The 20,938-nt window shown below is 46.5% G+C and overlaps 2 protein-coding genes across 6 annotated transcripts in view; one reads left to right on the forward strand and one right to left on the reverse strand.

The window, feature by feature from the left end:
- Nucleotides 1-10,178, forward strand: part of LOC143291259 (adenylyl cyclase-associated protein 1-like) — a 93,474-nt gene extending 83,296 nt beyond the window's left edge. For all 4 annotated transcript variants that reach the window (XM_076601082.1, XM_076601081.1, XM_076601085.1 and 1 more), the window contains 5 exons: nucleotides 1-119; nucleotides 1,601-1,683; nucleotides 2,628-2,771; nucleotides 4,115-4,626; nucleotides 4,782-10,178. The exon at nucleotides 1-119 is cut by the window's left edge and continues 5 nt beyond it. In XM_076601082.1, the coding sequence (XP_076457197.1) occupies nucleotides 1-119; nucleotides 1,601-1,683; nucleotides 2,628-2,771; nucleotides 4,115-4,192 (424 nt within the window). In that variant the 3' untranslated portion in view covers nucleotides 4,193-4,626; nucleotides 4,782-10,178. The remainder of the gene's footprint in view (nucleotides 120-1,600; nucleotides 1,684-2,627; nucleotides 2,772-4,114; nucleotides 4,627-4,781) is intronic.
- A 1,501-nt stretch (nucleotides 10,179-11,679) lies between these two features.
- LOC143290948 (tubulin epsilon chain-like) overlaps nucleotides 11,680-20,938 on the reverse strand; it is a 38,474-nt gene continuing 29,215 nt past the window's right edge. Inside the window, exons 8-13 of one of the 2 annotated variants that reach the window (XR_013056456.1) lie at nucleotides 20,593-20,792; nucleotides 18,821-18,961; nucleotides 17,236-17,376; nucleotides 16,299-16,473; nucleotides 11,838-12,067; nucleotides 11,680-11,785 (exon numbers count right to left, since the gene is read on the reverse strand). Coding sequence is in view for 1 of the 2 variants with exons in the window: in XM_076600520.1 (XP_076456635.1) it covers nucleotides 11,909-12,067; nucleotides 16,299-16,473; nucleotides 17,236-17,376; nucleotides 18,821-18,961; nucleotides 20,593-20,792 (816 nt within the window). In the remaining variant the exon portion in view is untranslated. Of the gene's footprint in view, nucleotides 12,068-16,298; nucleotides 16,474-17,235; nucleotides 17,377-18,820; nucleotides 18,962-20,592; nucleotides 20,793-20,938 lie in introns of both variants that reach the window. The other variant, XM_076600520.1, reaches the window with a different exon arrangement.

Raw genomic sequence — 20,938 nt, forward strand, 5'->3', positions numbered from 1 at the left:
CCACACAGGCAACAAGAACATTATGCTGGACCAGACAGAGCTGAAGCAGACGGTGTACGTCTTCAAGTGTGTGGACTCTGTCATTCAGGTCAAGGGCAAGGTCAACTCCATCACCCTGGGTAATGCCCCCTTCCTCTCCCTCCCTCTCCCTCCCTCTCTTTCTAATACTGGCTGGTTCAGTTAAGTTGTTTTTCATTTTGTTAAAAAGCAATGACATGCTGGGGTTTTTGTTGTTGTTGTTGGTGTTTTTTTTTAATATAAATGATTGAAAATCTACACACACAAAAAACAAAAAAAAAACTGGCCCAGGTTTGTAAACATTTTAAATTTTCAATTCAATTCAATTCATTTCAAAATACTTTATTATCTGCTTCAACCAAAAACAGAAAATTTTCTTTAGGCTCACTTAAAATAAAATCCCCGTCAGCAAAAAAAACCAACAAAAAAACAACAAAAAAACTGACACACCCTTCACTTATCACCATTCACACATCAATTATTATGTAAAAAGAAAAACATGTGGGTAAGATACTGTTACATTTTGGCTATCTTTACCAGGGGTATGGGGTGTTCGGGGGGCGGGGGGGAGTTTCAGTCGATGACTGGTAAAGCACAGCAAGGAAGTGCCCCACCTGAATTCACATTTTTGAGTAAAATAATTATATTGATTTTTTTTTTCCCCTGAAATGTTCTGGAAGTGATCCTTCCAACTAAGATCACATTTCTCATCAAATGTAGCAGACAGTGGTACATTGAAGAAATGCAAGCTGACTCTCAGATTACTGTGCCTTTCATCTGTGTTGATAGAGGCATGCCAACGGGCGCCATAGCCGAATGGTTAAAGCGTTGGACTTTCGATCTGAGGGTCCCGGGTTCGAATCACGGTGACGGCGCCTGGTGGGTGAAGGGTGGAGATTTTTACGATCTCCCAGGTCAAAATATGTGCAGACCTGCCAGTGCCTGAACCCCCTTCGTGTGTATACGCAAGCAGAAGATCAAATACACACGTTAAAGATCCTGTAATGCATGTCAGCGTTCAGTGGGTTATGGAAACAAGAGCATACCCAGCATGCACACCCCCGAAAGCGGAGTATGGCTGCCTATACGGTGGGGTAAAAACGGTCATACACGTAAAAAGCCCACTCGCGTATATACGAGTGAACGTGGGAGTTGAAGCCCACGAACGCAGAAGAAGAAGGAGAAGATAGTGGCATACCAACACATTTCCCGCCTTCAGAGTTTAAAAGTTTTTTGGGTTTTTTTTTAACGTTTTGTTTTGATTGTGTAAACCAAACCCTGTATAGTTTATTGACTGTCGTTTAGCACACGGCAGTTGTAAGTATGTGCATGGTTTAGAGGATGAAAGGTTTAGGTTTAACAACAGCACTGTTTGCCACACAAATAAACTGAACATTTATCCTAAACTTGAGATTTTTATGTTTGTTTTTAATAACTTTTCAGTTGTGACCTCCTTGTGACTTGAAAGTGTTGATGGGCATTCCTTCGCATGTGAACTTTTATGTGTGCCTGCATAGTTATTTAACGTGCGTATGCATCTGGCTCACAAATGTTCATGTGTGCATTTCGAACGTTTGTGCAGATTCCTGCAAGAAGACAGCAGTGGTGTTTGAGGATGTGGTGGCTTCCCTGGAGTTCGTCAACTGTCAGAGCATGCAAGGGCAGGTGAGTGAGTGGCTACAACTAACACTTAGCTCCCTTGTTTCGGAGCTCACTGTGCTGACAAGACAAAAATAGCCTGGGGTAGTGGTCACAGGTTTTTGTGACGGATGAAATAAGTTCATTTTGCTGGCCGCACGGCCGGCCACTCAGAGGCCATGTCAGGGCCAGGAACCGGCCACTTCTGAACACCAGTCAAACAGAAACCACACGGATGTTTTCCTTTCTCACAGGCAGCAAGATGTTCCTGGTGACACTGTAGAGTACGTTTTGTGTCAGTAGTGTTAAGGGATGTGAATGATACTTTATGATGTTGTACTGAAGTACGTTTTGTGTCAGTAGTGTTAAAGGGATGTGAATGATTCTTTATGACGTTCCTGGTGACACTGAAGTGTGTTTTGTCAGGTGTGGACGAGGTAAATTCAACATACGGCGGGTGACTTTCAGCTGTACAAACCTGGATACTCACTGCCTGTCTCAGTCTGTCTCGGTCCCTCACATCTTTTGAAAACAAATCTTAAATCTTTCCTTTTCAGTCTCTTCACGATTAAGTTGCTTTATTCCATATCTGTATTCTGTGGATCAACATCTATTTTTGCCATGAGTGCTTGTGTGTGTGTCTGTGTGTTCAACATCTATTTTTCCTCTGTGTGAGTGTGTGTGTGTGTGTGTGTGACTGACATGTTATTGTAAAGCGTTTCGAGAAGTTTCAACGCACTATTTAATTACACATACTTAACCGTGACCCAACTAGTGCAGACTCCGGCAGGGGTCTGACATTCCTGTCCTGTACAAACTACTATCCGCCTATGCGGAGAAAACGAAACTACGGCCGATAACGTCCCGGAAGACGGTAACCTACTATATAAATGCATAAATGCACCATTATTATTGTTGTTGTCAGGACGATGAAGGACAGGTGTGAGGCAGTTGTGTGTGGCGGTGTGCAGGTGACAGGCAAGGTACCCACCATCAGCATTGACAAGACGGACGGCTGTATGGTCTACCTCAGCAAGGACTCGCTGGACGTGGAGATCATCACGGCCAAGTCCTCTGAGATGAATATTCTTGTCCCTGTTGGTGATGGAGACTTTGTACGTACTCTCTTTTTATCTAGTCTCCTTATTTTCTTTGTCATTTAATTTTCATTTCTGTGGTCAGGTTTTCTGTGTGCAATGTGTTTGTGTGTGTGTGTGTGTGTGTGTATGTGTCTGTGTGTGCATGTGTGTGTTTGTGCGTGTGTTTGTCTGTGTGTGTGTGTGTGGTCTTAGAAAATCATATTCAAAGTCTTGTTCAGTTGTTTCTGACACAATAGCGAATGACCGACAGGAGTTACAAACCAAAAGAAGTCTAACGCAGTCCAGAAAAAAACCCAGCAGTCATGTAAATATCTTTTGAGTGGAACTACCGGGGATGTTTAGGTATTAGGAATGAATATGTATCAAGCAATCTTCGAAAATCCGATGTACCCCGCTAACCCAATTTCATGGTGCCTTCGTCCGGAAATGAGGCCAAGCAAGTGACTGAAAACACCTCTTTCCTAAGCCAAATACAATCACGATAATATATATTATCATCAAACATCATCAATAAATGAGAAATCTGTTGATTACTTACCGAGATATGCGTCGATCTTGCTGTAAATATCGTGAATCTACCCCATTGTTTGTGCCTTCGTGTGCTTCGTCGCATGCTCAGCTGTGTCCACCTTCGTGAGTGAAAACAGCGGAAGTGACCCGATGGGGTTGTTGTATGCAAATTAGAATCATGCGTCACAGGCAAAACTCAGCGATAAACAGAATGTAGGTTTGAGTTCATGAAAAAATTAGCTTTCCAGTGATGTTTAGTAGTTTTTTGTATGATGTCAGGGAGATTTTTTACGGTGCTCTGAAAATTTGGAAATTTTTCTAACTCAAATTACACAGACTGATTGAAACATTATCAAAATTTACCTTGCACCATTGGTTAGCGCGTGGTTTCGTCTTTCCAGTGGTATGCGTTATTAATAGGTTGACCGAGTTTATGGCTGGCGAGCGGAGAGTGAACAGAACATATGCAGACTTCAACTGGCTGGCCTTAGGCTGCACGAGGCACCGGTGGTGTTGCGATTTGACTTTTCGTGATCATGTTTAATGCTCCTTAACTTTTCATATATCGATCTTTCAAGCAAATCAACACAAGAAATGTGAAGCTGAAGAATCAAACTTTTTATTGACATAATTTTTTATTATTAAATACATGTTTCTCATTGTAAAATTATGATGGAAAAATCAGCAATTTTGTCAGTTTTGGTCACGCTTTCTCAGCCAGCTAGGCCTGTGGTCCTACCTACTGATAGATATTGTTGAATCTCTGCTCTGTCCTTACTGTCTTGTTGAAGTATTCTTGACTGTGGCTGTGACTGATGCCGCCCTGTGCTGTGTGTGTGTGTCAACAGAAAGAGTTTGCGCTGCCTGAGCAGTTCAAGACCACGTGGAACGGAACCTCCATGGTCACCGTGCAGACGGACATCTAACAGCCGTGTGAACCTCGCCCCGCACCACCCACCTCTTCCCCCCCCCTCCCTCCCTCCCCACGACACGCTGCCTTCATCCGCCACCTCCCCTTCCTCCTCCCCTCCCCTTCCCTTACCCCCGCCCCCCTCCACTCCACTGCAGCAACGCACATGGAGGAAGCATGGACACTGAGTGGGCAGTTGCTCCACACCAGGTGACACACACCCCAGGTGACACACACACCCCAGGTGACACACACCCCAGGTGACACACACACACCAGGTGACACACATCCCAGGTGACACACACACCCCAGGTGACACGCACACCCCAGGTGATACGCACACCCCAGGTGACACACACACACCAGATGACACACACCCCAGGTGACACACACCCCAGGTGACACACACCCCAGGTGACACACACACCCCAGCTGACACACACACCCCAGGTAACACACACCCCAGCTGACACACACACCCCAGCTGACACACATACCCCAGCTGACACACACACCCCAGCTGACACACACACCCCAGCTGACACACATACCCCAGGTGACACACCCCCCAGCTGACACACACCCTGCTGACACACCCACCCCAGCTGACACACCCACCCTGCAGCATGGACGTGCCGTTGGACCTGCACACAAGGGGCATTGCGTGAATGGTGCAGACAGGGCTGAAGGAACAGAGACCAGTGTCCACCCACCCACCCCTATCTGCTGACCGTCTGACCAGTAAGGACGACCCGCTCCGTCCCACACACTGTTTCAGCCTTCACTGCTTGTCCACTTCTTTCTCCCACTTTTGCGGCGCACAGGAGATCGATTTATATATATATCTAAAAACTCATAGCAGCTGTTTGAAGCTCGCAGGTACAAATTCCAACTCCCAAGAGTTTGGGTTTTTGGGTTTTTTTGTTTTTTTTTTAAACAAGATTTCTAACTGTAAGCAGGTATTAGAACCACACGGATAAACTCTTTCCAACTCCCAGGAAATGTCAAACAAGATATTTCTGACTCTTTAGCAGGTATTACATTGGTCACTCCTGAAACTGAGCTTTAAACTGCTCTCCACCTTGTACCTCTTTTCTGGTGTCAGCTTGACATTATCAGTTGGTGGGCAGCCTTACCACTGTCCATCCTGGGTTTGTTTCCATGGCTGCACACCAATACAACTACTATCACTCATCACTCACTCATTCCCTCGACCGCTGGGGTTGTTGGGGGGACATGAGGAAGATATCATAGCTCGCCACGCCGTTCTATAGGCAGCTGTCATGAGGAGATCTGGCATTGTCATTTTGGTCCATTCCTTGACGTTGTCGGACCAGCTCTTTCTCTGCCGCCCCCGTCTGCGCCCTCCCTCTACAGTCCCTTGCAGGATGGTTTTGGAGAGAGTGTTATGTCATATGACGTGACCAAACCATGCCATCTTCCGTCGTTTGACAACTGCTATGCTCAATTCAAAAGGGTTTAGTCACATATGTGGAGTACACCTATTGCAACAACAGCACACACAAAAAAAACCACCACCGCCAACAGGTGATGAATATTTAAATAGATTGCTGATATACAAAACCAGCATGCGATGGATGAATAGTTTTCTGATCCCATACGCAGAACTGACAGACAGTAAATAAAATTGATTGCTGAACACCTAGTTGACATAACGACCATCCGGATCATCGTGAAACATGACTTTGTGGACGTGCAGATGAGCACAGACAGAAAGAGAAGAGTGTCGAGCTGAGTGCAAGACCCACAACGTTTTGCACCGGCACAAGGCAAGGCAAAATGTGTCACCGGTGGGGTCCAGGGCTTGTGGCACAGTATCAGTATCAGCATCAGTATCTCAAGGAGGCGTCACAAGCAGATGCCTGACCAGCAGCGTAACCCAACGCACTCAGTCAGTGTGGTGGGTGGTGGTGTGTGTCACAAGGCAACACGTGTCACTGGTGGGGTCAAGGACTCGTAGCCCAGTGCGGCAGAGAGTGGTGTGTGTCGGACTGTCCCTGGCTCTCTATGCAACCTGTCCCGTGCAGCTTTCCCTCTGCAGCCCGCTTGTGTCACCGGGATCGTGGATCTGTTGTGTCTTGTCGGTGTGTGTCATGGATCAGTTGTGTCTTGTCGGTGTGTGTCACAGATCAGTTGTGTCTTGTCTGTGTGTGTGTCACGGATCAGTTGTGTCTTGTCTGTGTGTCACAGGGATCGTGGATCAGTTGTGTGTATGTGTGTTTGTCATGAATCAGTTGTGTCTTGTCACGTCTGTGTGTGTGTCACAGGGGTTGTGGATCAGTTGTGTGTATGTGTGTTTGTCATGGATCAGTTGTGTCTTGTCTGTGTGTCACGGATCAGTTGTGTCTTGTCTGTCTGTGTGTCACAGGGATCGTGGATCAGTTGTGTGTGTGTGTCACAGATCAGTTGTCTTGTCTGTGTGTCACAGGGATCATGGATCAGTTGTGTGTCTGTGTGTGTGTCACAGGGATCATGGATCAGTTGTGTCTTGTCTGTGTGTGTGTCACAGGGATCATGGATCAGTTGTGTGTCTGTGTGTGTGTCACAGGGATCGTGGATCAGTTGTGTCTTGTCTGTGTGTCACAGGGATCATGGATCAGTTGTGTCTTGTCTGTGTGTGTGTCACAGGGATCATGGATCAGTTGTGTCTTGTCTGTGTGTGTGTCACAGGGATCATGGATCAGTTGTGACATGTCTGTGTGTGTGTCACAGGGATCATGGATCAGTTGTGACATGTCTGTGTGTGTGTCACAGGGGTCGTGGATCAGTTGTGTCTTGTCTGTGTGTGTGTCACAGGGGTCGTGGATCAGTTGTTGTGTCTTTAATCAGAGGGGACGGGTGGGGCAGGGCAAGGGGTGCCATGAAGAGAGTGGGAGTGGTGTGCGTGGCGACCGAGGATTCATTCGAAGGTGTTCATGCTGTCTGCTTCTGTCAGGAACTTCCAGTGTTGAAATGATTTCTCTGGTTCATTGTGTATATATATATATATATGTGCTTCTGTTTCATACATTGTACTGATTTCCTTGTAGACAACAATGAACACATTTATTTACACTACAGTGTATGATCTTTGTCACTCTTGTGTTCTTTTAATACATGATTTATTTTATCCATTGCTATATGGCATGAGCATGTGTGCGGGATGGAATTGTATTAGACGTTTTCTGGGTGCTTCTAGTTTTGAAAGAGGTAAAAGTCAAGTTAGATTATATTAGGCATACTGTATTGATGATGTTAAGGAAATGCTTTTAAGAGAAGACTATTCATGATTAATGTGACAGAGGTATCTTATGATCATTATTGAAGTCCCTCTGTTTTGAAGTGGTTCATTCGTGAAATCCATGTAGGTTTCTACTGGCCTTATCACTTTGAAACACCGACAGAAACTCCCCCAGCATCTTCTGTTGACAGTTCCATCTGTTTGTCCCTTTCCTACCCCCACACTCTCTCTCTTCCTTCATTTTCTTGTTGTTTTATTTTCAAGTCAGGTAGGCATTTAAAAAAAAAAGAGAGAGAGAGAGAGAAAGATTATCGCAGTGTGAAGTATGGTAGATTCCGTTGGCCTGTGGTGCAGACTTAATTGCTAGTAGTTGTTTGGGGTTCATGATTTCTTGATGCTTTTATCTGCTTCTGTTGATGACATGTTTTGTTGTTTGTTTTTATGAAGATGGTTGTTTATCAGAGGGTTTCTTGATAACTGGAAACGCTGTGAAGTTGTGGGCAGGTTTGAGGATGAGAAGTGAAAGAAACAGTACATTTGATGGGAAATACAGTGATGGAGTATGACCGAAACAGTACATCTGATGGTAAATACAGTGATGGAGTATGACCGAAACAGTACATCTGATGGTAAATACAGTGATGGAGTATGACCGAAACAGTACATCTGATGGTAAATACAGTGACAGTATGAAAGAAACAGTACATCTGATGGTAAATGTGTGTGGTGTAAATGAACCAACGATGACCACGGTTTCCCAGTAATGAAGTGGGTGATACTGATGATGCTGATAAAGATACTTATCCTCGGTTGGAGACCAAGCTCTAAGTGCTTTACAAACACAATCATTTGCACAACAGGCTGCCTTCCTGAGTAGAGCTGGCTGTCAGCTCCCATTGGGCGCTCATCATTCGTTTCCTGTTGTCATTCGTTTCCTGTGTCATTCAATTAAGTTTAAGTCATGCACACATACACATAGACATGTAACATTTTACGTGTATGACCGTTTTGCTTATTTACCCTGCCATACAGGTAGCCATACTCCATTTTCGGGGATGTGCATACTGGGTATGTTCTTGTTTCCATAACCCACCAAACACCAACATAGATTACAGGATCTTTAACGTGCATATTCAATTTTTGCATGGTTCTGCACATACGTTGACCTGGGAGATCGGAAAAATCTCCACCCTGTACCCAGCAGGTGCCGTTACAAAGATTCAAACATTGGACCCTCAGATTAAAAGATAGCTTTAACTGCTCAGCTGTTGATGTTCAGAGGCCAGGACTGACGCTGACAACACAGCTGCCTGTCTGCAGGGCTCTTCACTCTGACGCATACTCATAGCAGCCTTTTTTTTTTTCTTTCTAAAATATTGTCATGTACATTGTACACCAACTTTTTTTTTCTTTTTCTTCAACAAATAGTGTGGAGTACACCAGCACTTGAAATCGTGACTGGTCAGATTTCATAACCATCAGAGCTGGTGTTGGCCTGTTCCTGACCCAGACGTGCACCAGCACTTGAAATTGTGACTGGTCAGATTTCATAATCATCAGAACAGGTGTTGGCCCGTTCCTGACCCAGACGTGCAACCTGTGTTGTCTGCTGCCTCAGTCCTACTACAAAGACACCAGCATCTTGGCAACAACTAGCAGTTTCAACCCAGCCCTGTAATTTTACCACCTTTTTTTGTGTGTGTGATGGATTGTTTGATCTCGTTTTACTGTGGTGTAAGGTACGCCATAAGATGTACCATACTCTTTGCTGTAGTGCTGTTCTGTGGGGGGGGGAGGGGGGGGCTGTACGACAGTTGCTGTGTGTGCAGAGTGTGTGACCCTAGAGGTCGTGGCATATCATCCTGTGACCTGTAGCTGCTGCGGCTTTGGGAGTGGGCGCGGTAAAAAGATGAACTTGTAGCCCACTTGCGTCTTGTCTGTCCATGCATCGCACAACCAGCGCACAGCTCTCTGGAAGCAGTTCTCTACACATGTCCCCTTGTACCGACCCGCTTTGGTTTTTGTGTCCATGTTTTTGTTTTATTTAACACGGTAAAATATGTTGATGGGAGAGCTGTCAGTATTCAGTCTGTCGAGGTTTATATGTCTTTAGTTTGTTTAGTCTTCTTTTTATGATTTAAAAAAAAAATTATTTATTTGATTTTTATCCTCGAGTTGTGGATGGAAAAATATATTTCCACCACAGTTTTGAAATAGAGGTTCTCTGCTGTATTCATTTGAACAATACCACAGCAGATGAGGACTGTTTGTACTGTTTTGTTTGTGCTGTTCCTTGTCACATAGTTACTGACCTATCTGTTCATTTCTACATTCAGGGAAAACGCTTGTTTAAGTTGACCAAAGTATGCTTTGTTCTGTTTCCTGGTGTTGGAGTTGTGCACAAAGATAGCAGACAGATGTAATGAAAATCAGAAAGGTAGACGTCTTCCCTTTTCAGTATTGCTTACCTTTCTTTTTTATTTTATTTATTTATTTATTTTATAACAGAATGCTGTATAGTATAGTGAGAGGGAAAGTACAGGTCAACAGACCGTGGTATCTGCATCGGCGCCTTTCAGTGCATGTCTCAAACCAAACAGAACGTCTGTAATCTTTTCTTCTTTTTTTTTTTTTTTTATACTCTGAATCACAACATATCTGTTTCCCACAATTCTCGCATGCATTTAATGACCACACTGAACAAAAAAAAAAACAACATTGATTATGGATCAGGATTAATAAATATTTTGCTTTCAGCTTTTGCCATGTCTGTGAAGTGTGTGTGTTCCTTGTGCCCCCTGTTTCTGTGTATGGGAGTGGGAGGGGCGTCTGTGAACGTGAAAGGAATTCTATGGAAACACATTTCTGGCAGAGTGTCACCACTGTTGGTTTCTGTCTTGAATAAAATTTCCGACTGTTCACCGAATTAGCACTTACCACATCAGTCAACCATACCATTCACACAAGCCTGTGTTGTTGAAGGAGCTGCGATAAACATCAAATCAATAAATCTCGGGATATGTATTTCATGGCATATACCCAATCAACATTTACTTTCACATATGTACCCAGTCATCACTGACGCACATATGTTCAGTATTTCAAGCATTTACCCATTTCAGCTAAATCTATTCAATCCCATTCAGTTCTTCATGCATATACTTCACTGAAGCAGAATTCTTCTGTCATTCAAACTGAAACACACAAATATATTTACATACTGTCATCGTAAATAACAAAATGTAACTGGATGTACGTGTACCTCATATATATATACATGTAATCATAATTACAATTTTAAACCTGATGGGGTGAAGATTTGTCATAAAATATGGTCATAAATACAGCATTTTTGTGGTGTTTCTCTCTCACACACACACAGAGTGATGTGCAAACAGATGTCAAGCTGTTGCCAGGACCACACAGCTGGGCTTGTAGGGAGCTGCCTTTGTTCACCTGTTGAGTGATGAAAATAATCATGGACAGACAGTACTGTTGTGGGGCAAAATTCCACATTAATTACACATACTTAACTAGTGCAGACTCTGGCAGGGGTCTGATTTTTGTCCTGGGCAAACTACGGGTACTACCCGCCACTATATAATGGGCTCTGAGCACCTCACATGAAACAATACATACACAGTCGTACGTAATGACATTCCTGTGCACATGAAAAAATCACATCCATGGCATGTATATCTACACACATCAAGACAATACTTCGAATTGCAGTTATGAACAAACACGCACACTCGTGTGGGCAAGGCACAAAATATGCCCAACACACGCACATGAACACACACAGTGCACACACACATGCACATGCACACACAGTAAACACCCACCCACAGGCACACTACATGATGATTTGAGCAAGGGGAGGGAGGGGAGGAAGACTGAATGCAGACAACTAGCTATGCTTTATCACACCCCAAGGCCTGTGGAAAAAGGTGGGTTTTCACATTTGCTTTGAAAGAGGACATTGTGCCGAGTGCTGGAGATCCAGAGGAAGAGAATTCCAGACAGAAGGGGCTTTGATACCGAGCAAGTCTCTGTCCAACATCACTCTACACACAGACAGACAGAACACTGTGCATGAGCCTCCCTCCAACATCTGCACCACCCTCACCTACACCACCCATGTCTGCACCACTCACACCCCTCACACGTCTGCACCACCCACACCACACCTGCACCGCTCACACATCTGCGCCACCCATACCTGCACCACTCGCACATCTGCACCACCCACACCTGCACCACCCACACCTGCACCGCTCACACATCTGCGCCACCCATACCTGCACCACCCACACCTGCACCACTCGCACATCTGTATTACTCACACCACACATGCACCACCCACACCTGCACCGCTCACACATCTGTATTACTCACACCACACATGCACCACCCACACCTGCACCACTCAAACCACACTTGCACCAGGTGGGGGGAGGTCAGAGTACATGGAGGCGGGGCTGAGAGAGGTCAGAGGACGTGGAGGCGGGGCTGAGGGCTGTGGGTCCGCCCCCCCACCTGCTGCTGAAGCTGGGAATAGTCGGCCACGATGGAGTCAAGGGAGAGCAGGCTGTCGGCAAAGTCCCCCACCTCCATAGTGTCCACGTGGGTGTAGTGATGGAGGTGGGCCTGAAATGGAAACACATCGTCGTCATCATCATCACCATCATCACCCTCCCCTTTCACACATGGCAATCCTTTCGTATTTATATAGGGCAATATCTAGTAATATCAAACAGGCCCACAGGTCATTCTTGCGAATCGCACAATTCCGCTGAGAATAATGCACAGTCTTGTAAAAATTAAAAATAAATAAATATAAAAAAAGGAAGAAAGGAGTGATCTTCTCCACATATAGAGAGACGAGGAAAAAGATTCCGGAAACGAGCAACGAGAGGCTAGAATTGGTCTCTTAAAAAAATATATATAAATGAAAAAAAAAAAATCCTAATTCTTCCAGGGGACATCACCCTGTAGACCCTCTGTTCCTGTTCCCCACCAGGGCTAGGCGGCCCAGCAGTCGCTGTTTTTTTCACAACGTTCTTTTCCCTCCTCTGCTCTTTACCTCTGTCACTGCCATCCCCAACATCACCACTAAAATAATCATATCGAGATTCCACTAGTCACCATCATTATATAATAATAATTAAAAAAAAAGAAGAATGATAATCATGAAGATGATGTTAATAATAACAACAATAACAATGAGAGTAATGATTATAACAACAATAATATTAAAAAAAAAAAAAAAAAACAGCTGAATCTTGTGCACAGACAAATCAAAGCATGTACGCACCAGTCGTTCTCATGTAACGCACAGTTCTTATTCTGTGGGAGGTGAAAGACAGAACTAACCAATACACGCCATCAGAAAACTAAACTGCATCTCAGGGGAGCTGGGGGTGGGAGGAGGGGGAGGGAGGGAGGGAGGCTATTTTGGACAGAAGAAGCTTTCAAACTGTCGCCCATCAAAAGATCTGCTCATGTAGCCAGACAATCTGAAGACGTTGCGAATCCTTTCCACGACAAGCAAGACCCCACACCCAGTGTCCCTCCCCATGACAACTCGCATCTTGTGTGTCTGGCTGGCCTGACCCTCCAGGTGTCATACCCTGACCTTGTACATCTTTCTTGTGCAGGAGCCACCTGCACCACTGACACCTGCAACACATGCACCTGCACCACCCACACCTGTACCACTCACACCTGCCCAACTGATACCTACACCACTCACACTTACATCACTCACATCTACACCACCCACACCTACACCACCCACACGTCTGTACCACTCACACCCGCACCACCCACACGTCTGTACCACTCACACCCGCACCACCCACACCCACACCACTCACACCTACACCACCCACACCCACACCACTTACACTTACATCACTCACATCTACACCACCCACACCTACACCACCCACACGTCTGTACCACTCACACCCGCACCACCCACACCTACATCACTCACACCTACACCACCCACACCTACACCACCCACACCTGCCAACTGCTGTGTTTTGGGGCATAAAATGCTTCACTGAGCTTCAGACTGCTGACAATAGAAACGCTACCTGAAGCAGCAAAGGGTGAAGGAGGCAGAATGGTTGAGACGCCTGTCTGCCAGTTCAGTGTATGCCTGGGCCCTTTCTCCCAACTTCCACTGGAATATCAAACTCGAGTGTCCAGTACAGTGGAGTGATGGCCTAGAGGTAACGCGTCCGCCTAGGAAGCGAGAGAATCTGAGCTAGCTGGTTCGAATCACGCCTCAGCCGCCGATATTTTCTCCCCCTCCACTAGACCTTGAGTGGTGGTCTGGACACTAGTCATTCGGATGAGACGATAAACCGAGGTCCCGTGTGCAGCACGCACTTAGCGCACGTAAAAGAACCCACGTCAACAAAAGGGTTGTTCCTGACAAAATTCTGTAGAAAAATCCACGTCAATAGGAAAAACAAATAAAACTGCACGCAGGAAAAATACAAAAAAAATGGGTGGCGCTGTAGTATAGCAACGCGCTCTCCCTGGGGAGAGCAGCCCGAATTTCACACAGAGAAATCTGTTGTGATAAAAAGAAATACAAAATACAAAATACAAAGTTTGTTCAATCGAGACAATAAACCCGAGGTCTCTATGTGCAGCTTACACTTGGTGCACTGAAAAAGAACCCATGGCAGCAAAGGGCAAAGTTCTGCGGGAGGAATCCACTCTGAGAGCTACACAGTTATTTCTGCACGCACTCGAGGCCTGACAAAACGCGCTGGGATGTGCTGCTGGTCAGGAACCTTCCTAGCAGATGTGGTGTAGTGTGTGTGGATTTGCCTGAACGCAGTGCCACTTTCTCTTTTGAAAATGAAACTGAAAAAAAAAAACTGAAATGAAAGTAGCAAAAATCAAGGAGTGGTTTTTGTTTTGTTTTTTGTTTTGTTTTGTTTTTGTTTTAATCATCTTAGTTGGACAATTGGAGCTTAGTTAACATCACCCTCACCTTTCTCCAAAGACCTCACCTGTAGCACTCACCTTTCTCTAAAGACCTCACCTGTAGCACTCACCTTTCTCTAAAGACCTCACCTGTAGCATTCATCTTTCTCTAAAGACCTCACCTGTAGCACTCACCTTTCTTTAAAAAGACCTCACCTGTAGCACTCACCTTTCTCTACAGACCTCACCTGTAGCACTCACCTTTCTCTAAAGACCTCACCTGTAGCACTCACCTTTCTCTACAGACCTCACCTGTAGCACTCACCTTTCTCTAAAGACCTCACCCTGTAGCACTCACCTTTCTTTAAAAAGACCTCACCTGTAGCACTCACCTTTCTCTAAAGACCTCACCCTGTAGCACTCACCTTTCTCTAAAGACCTCACCTGTAGCACTCACCTTTCTCCAAAGACCTCACCTGTAGCACTCACCTTTCTCTAAAGACCTCACCTGTAGCACTCACCTTTCTCTAAAGACCTCACCTGTAGCATTCATCTTTCTCTAAAGACCTCACCTGTAGCACTCACCTTTCTCTAAAGACCTCACCTGTAGCACTCACCTTTCTCTAAAGACCTCACCCTGTAGCACTCACCTTTCTCTAAAGACCTCACCTGTAGCACTCACCTTTCTCTACAGACCTCACCTGTAGCACTCACCTTTCTCTACAGACCTTACCCACTGGCACTCACATTTCTCTAAAGACCTCACCTGTAGCACTCGCCTTTCTTCAAAGACCTCACCTGTAGCACTCACCTTTCTCTAAAGACCTCACCTGTAGCATCACATTTCTAAGCCTCTTGCACTCACTTTCTTAAGACCTCACCTGTAGCACTCACCTTTCTCTAAAGACCTCACCTGTAGCACTCACCTTTCTCTAAAGACCTCACCTGTAGCACTCACCTTTCTCTAAAGACCTCACCTGTAGCACTCACCTTTCTCTAAAGACCTCACCTGTAGCACTCACCTTTCTTTAAAAAGACCTCACCTGTAGCACTCACCTTTCTTTAAAAAGACCTCACCTGTAGCACTCACCTTTCCAAAGACCTCACCCTGTAGCACTCACCTTTCTCTAAAGACCTCACCTGTAGCACTCACCTTTTTAAAGACCTCACCTGTAGCACTCACCGTTCTTAAGACCTCACCTTGTACTGCTTCTTTAAAGACCTCACCTGTAGCATTCACCTTTCTTACAGGCTCACTTGCACTCACTTCTCTAAAGACCTCACCTGTAGCACTCACCTTTCTCTACAGACCTCACCTGTAGCACTCACCTTTCTCTAAAGACCTCACCTGTAGCACTTACCTTTCTTTAAAAAGACCTCATCTGTAGCACTCACCTTTCTCTACAGACCTCACCTGTAGCACTTACCTTTCTTTAAAAAGACCTCACCTGTAGCAATCACCTTTCTCTAAAGACCTCACCTGTAGCACTCACCTTTCTTTAAAAAGACCTCACCTGTAGCACTCACCTTTCTCTAAAGACCTCACCTGTAGCACTCACCTTTCTCCAAAGACCTCACCTGTAGCACTCACCTTTCTCTAAAGACCTCACCCTGTAGCACTCACCTTTCTCTAAAGACCTTCTTCTTCTTCCATTAATGCTCAGCGGTCATAAGTTTGACCATTACTAGCATTTTTATGTGTGCTGGGTATTTCCCTGTCTCCATAACCCACCGAACGCTGACATGGGTTACAGGATCTTTAACGTGCGTTATTTGATCTTGTGCGTGCGTATACACACGAAGGGGGTTCAGGCACTAAGCAGGTCTGCACATATGCTGACCTGGGAGATCGGAAAAATCTCCACCCTTTAAAGACCCTCACCTGCAGCACTCACCTTTCCCTGAAGACCGCAACCGCAGTGGCACTGACCTTTCTCTTGTAGAGGCGGTGGAAGCGCTCCCTGAGGTGGGTGAAGGTGTCGGCAACGCAGGTGTTGTTGGCCAGGGTGAGCAGGGAGTAGGGCTGGCCCACGGGGGGCACGGCACACAGCCCCGTCTTCCAGCCCTCCTGGTTCCAGTGGATGAAGTTCAGCTTGGGCTTCAGCCTGCAAATCACACCAACACACGTCTCAGGTTTCTCAAGGAGGCGTCGGCTGTGTGAGTTCTCACCTGTGGATGTTACGGTGGATGTCAGACCACTAACCTGTCAATATTACGGCAGATGTCAGACTACTCACCTGTGGATGTTACAAGGGATGTCAGACTACTCATCTCTAGATGTTAAGGTGGATGTCAAACTAGTCACCTGTGGATGTCACGGCGGATGTTGGAGATATTAAGGCGAATGTCAGACCATTCAACTGTGGATGTTACGGCGGATGTCAGACCACTCACCTGTCGATGTTACGGCAGATGTCAGAGATGTTATGGCGGATGTCAGACCACTCACCTGTCGATGTTACGGCAGATGTCAGAGATGTTACGGCGGATGTCAGACCACTCACCTGTCGATGTTACGGCAGATGTCAGCGATGTTACGGTGGATGTCAGACCACTCGCCTGTCGATATTACGACAGATGTCAGACCACTCACCTGTCGATGTTACGGCAGATGTCAGAGATGTTACGGCAGATGTCAGACCACTCACCTGTCAATGTTACAGCGGATGTCAGAGATGTTATGGCAGATGTCAGACCACTGCTGTCAATGTTACAGCAGATGTCAGAGATGTTACGGCGGATGTCAGACCACTCACCTGTCGATGTTACAGCAGATGTCAGAGATGTTACGGCGGATGTCAGACCACTCACCTGTCAATGTTACAGCGGATGTCAGAGATGTTACCTGCGGATGTCAGACCACTCACCTGTCGATGTTACGGCGGATGTCGGACAGGTGGACGGCCCCACGCACCATGAGGGCGCAGGCCAGGTACAGGCTGTGTTTAGGGTCTGCCCTGATCAGCTGGTGGTCCCGGGAAAAGGCGTCCGTGAACATCTGGTCCAGTCTGCGCACACACACACACACACACACACACAAACACACACACACAAACACACACACACACACAAACAAACACACACACACACACACACACACACACACACACACACACACACACACACACACCATATGTCTCTGACCCGCAAACAGCCCAGCAATTCAAGCGCTGGACTTTCAATCTGTGGCTTCCTGGGTTCCAACCAGTCACGGCGCCTGATGGGTAAAGGGAGGAGGAGGGGTTGTTTTTTTTCCTTGTTTTTTTTTTTTTTTTCCAATCTCCCATGTCAACATTTGTATCTGTATTTCTTTTTATCACAACAGATTTCTCTGTGTGAAATTTGGGCTGCTCTCCCCAGGGAGAGCGCGTAGCTACACTACAGCGCCACCCTTTTTTTTTTTTTTCCTGCGTGCAGTTTGATTTGTTTTTCCTATCCAAGTGGATTTTTCTACAGAATTTTGCCAGGAACAACCCTTTTGTTGCTGTGGGTTCTTTTACCTGTGCTAAGTGCATGCTGCACACGGGACCTCGGTTTATCGTCTCATCCGAATGACTAGCGTCCAGACCACCACTCAAGGTCTAGTGGAGGGGGAGAAAATATCGGTGGCCGAGCCGTGATTCGAACCAGCGCACTCAGATTCTCTCGCTTCCTAGGCGGACGCGTTACCTCTAGGCCATTACTCCATATTATGTGCAGACCTGTTTAGTGCCTGGGACCCCCTCTGTGTGCACTCACATAAAAATCCCACAATCCGTGTCAGTGTTCAGTCAGTGGCCTGGGAGAAAACATGAACACACCCGTGCTAGCACATCCTTGAAAACGGAGTGTGGCTGCCTTCATGGTGGGGGGTTATAATGGTCGTGCAGGTAAAAACTCCTCCGTACATAAGAGTGGTGAAGCCCGCTGACATAGAAGAAGAAGAAGCAGCAGCAGCAGAGGGCACAGTCAGTGTTTTGGGTCGGCCCAGTTCTTCTTCTTCTTCTTCTGCGTTCGTGGGCTGCAACTCCCGCGTTCACTTGCATGTACATGAGTGGGCTTTTACGTGCATGACCGTTTTTACCCCGCTATGTAGGCAGCCATACTCTGCTTTCGGGGGTGTGCATGCTGGGTATGTTCTTGTTTCCATAACCCACCGAACGCTGACATGGATTACAGGATCTTTAACGTGCATACTTGATCTTCTGCATGCATTTACACATGAAGGGGGTTCAGGCACTAGCAGGTCTGCACATATGTTGACCTGGGAGATCGTAAAAATCTCCACCCTTTACCCACCAGGTGCCGCCACCATGATTCGAACCTGGGACCCTCAGATTGAAAGTCCAACGCTTTAAACACTCGGCTATTGCACCCGTCGTCGGCCCAGTTCAACTGCCACACACCCTCACACACACACACTGCCACATACCCCCCCACCACACCCCACACCATCCGCACCCTCACACTGACCGGCGTGGGGGCAGACTGACGTCAGCCAGAGCGTACAGCGGAGTCTGACTGGACAGCAGGTAGTGGAGGCGGGGGAAGGGGACCAGGTTCATGGTGATCTCGTTCAGGTCCACGTTCAGCGACCCTTCAAACCGCGCCGAGCTGACACACACACACACACACACAGAGGTACACACACTGCTACATGTATCAACACACACACACACACACACACACACACACACACACACAGGTACTCACACACTGCTACATGTATCAACACACACACACACACACACACACACACACACACACACACACACAGGTACTCACACACTGCTATACACACACACACACACAGAGAGGTGTACACACACTGCTACATGTATCAACACAGACACACACACACAGAGGAACCCACACCTGCAACATGTATCAACACACACACACACACACACACAGAGGTACTCACACACTGCTACATGTATCAACACACACACACACACACACACACACACACACACACAGGTACTCACACACTGCTACATGTATCAACACACACACACACACACACACACACACACACACAGGTACTCACACACTGCTACATGTATCAACACACACACACACACACACAGAGGTACACACACACTGCTACATGTATCAACACACACACACACACACACACACACACAGAGGTACTCACACACTGCTACATGTATCAACACACACACACACACACAGGTACACACACACTGCTACATGTATCAACACACACACACACACACACACACACACACACACACACACAGGTACTCACACACTGCTACATGTATCAACACACACACACACACACACACAGAGGTACTCACACACTGCTACATGTATCAACACAAACACACACACACACACACACACACAGAGGTACACACACACTGCTACATGTATCAACACACACACACACACACAGAGGTACACACACACAGGTACTCACACACTGCTACACGTATCAACACACACACACACACACACACAGAGGTACACACACACTGCTACATGTATCAACACACACACACACACACAGAGGAACTCACACCTGCAACATGTATCAACACACACACACACACACACACACACACACACACACACAGAGGTACTCACACACTGCTACATGTATCAACACACACACACACACACACACACACACACACACACACACAGAGGAACTCACACACTGCTACACATATCAACACACACACACACACAGAGGTACACACACACACTGCTACATGTATCAACACACACACACACACACACTCACACACACAGAGGTACTCACACACTGCTACATGTATCAACACACACACACACACACACACACACAGAGGTACACACACACTGCTACACGTATCAACACACACACACACACACACACAGAGGTACACACACACTGCTACATGTATCAACACACACACACACACACACACACACAGGTACTCACACACTGCTACATGTATCAACACACACACTCACACAGACACACAGACACACACACACACAGATACTCACACACTGCTACATGTATCAACACACACACACACATACACACAGAGGTACTCACACACTGCTACACGTATCAACACACACACACACACACACACACACACACACACACAGAGGAACTCACACCTGCAACATCTATCAACACACACACACACTGGTACACACACACACTGCTACATGTATCAAGCCCCCCCCCCCTCCCTCCGCCCCCCCCCCCTCCAACCCCCCACCTGGTGAGGTTGAGCAGCAGGTTGGCCACAATGTTGTTCATGGAGTCGAAGGGTCGCTCGTCCTTCCCACGGGCCACGCCCCCCTCGCCCCCAGTGATCCCCGACCCCTGCTTGACCTCTGACCCTGGGCCGTAGGTCCGCTTGCCTGTCCTGGTGGAGGGTAGAGCTTGTGAGATCTTGTTGACGATCTCCGTCAGTGCCTGGAGACGACACACGTCACATCACGTCACGTCATGCATGTCATGTCATGTCATGTCACACTCCCTCTGTCACACTGCCCTTTGTTTTATACCCACATCCTGGTTCGTTTCTTTTTTTTCTCCCTTGAAAAAAAGTATCATTATTA

The sequence above is a fragment of the Babylonia areolata genome, chromosome 16, assembly GCF_041734735.1.
Source record: "Babylonia areolata isolate BAREFJ2019XMU chromosome 16, ASM4173473v1, whole genome shotgun sequence".
NCBI lineage: Eukaryota > Metazoa > Mollusca > Gastropoda > Neogastropoda > Buccinidae > Babylonia > Babylonia areolata.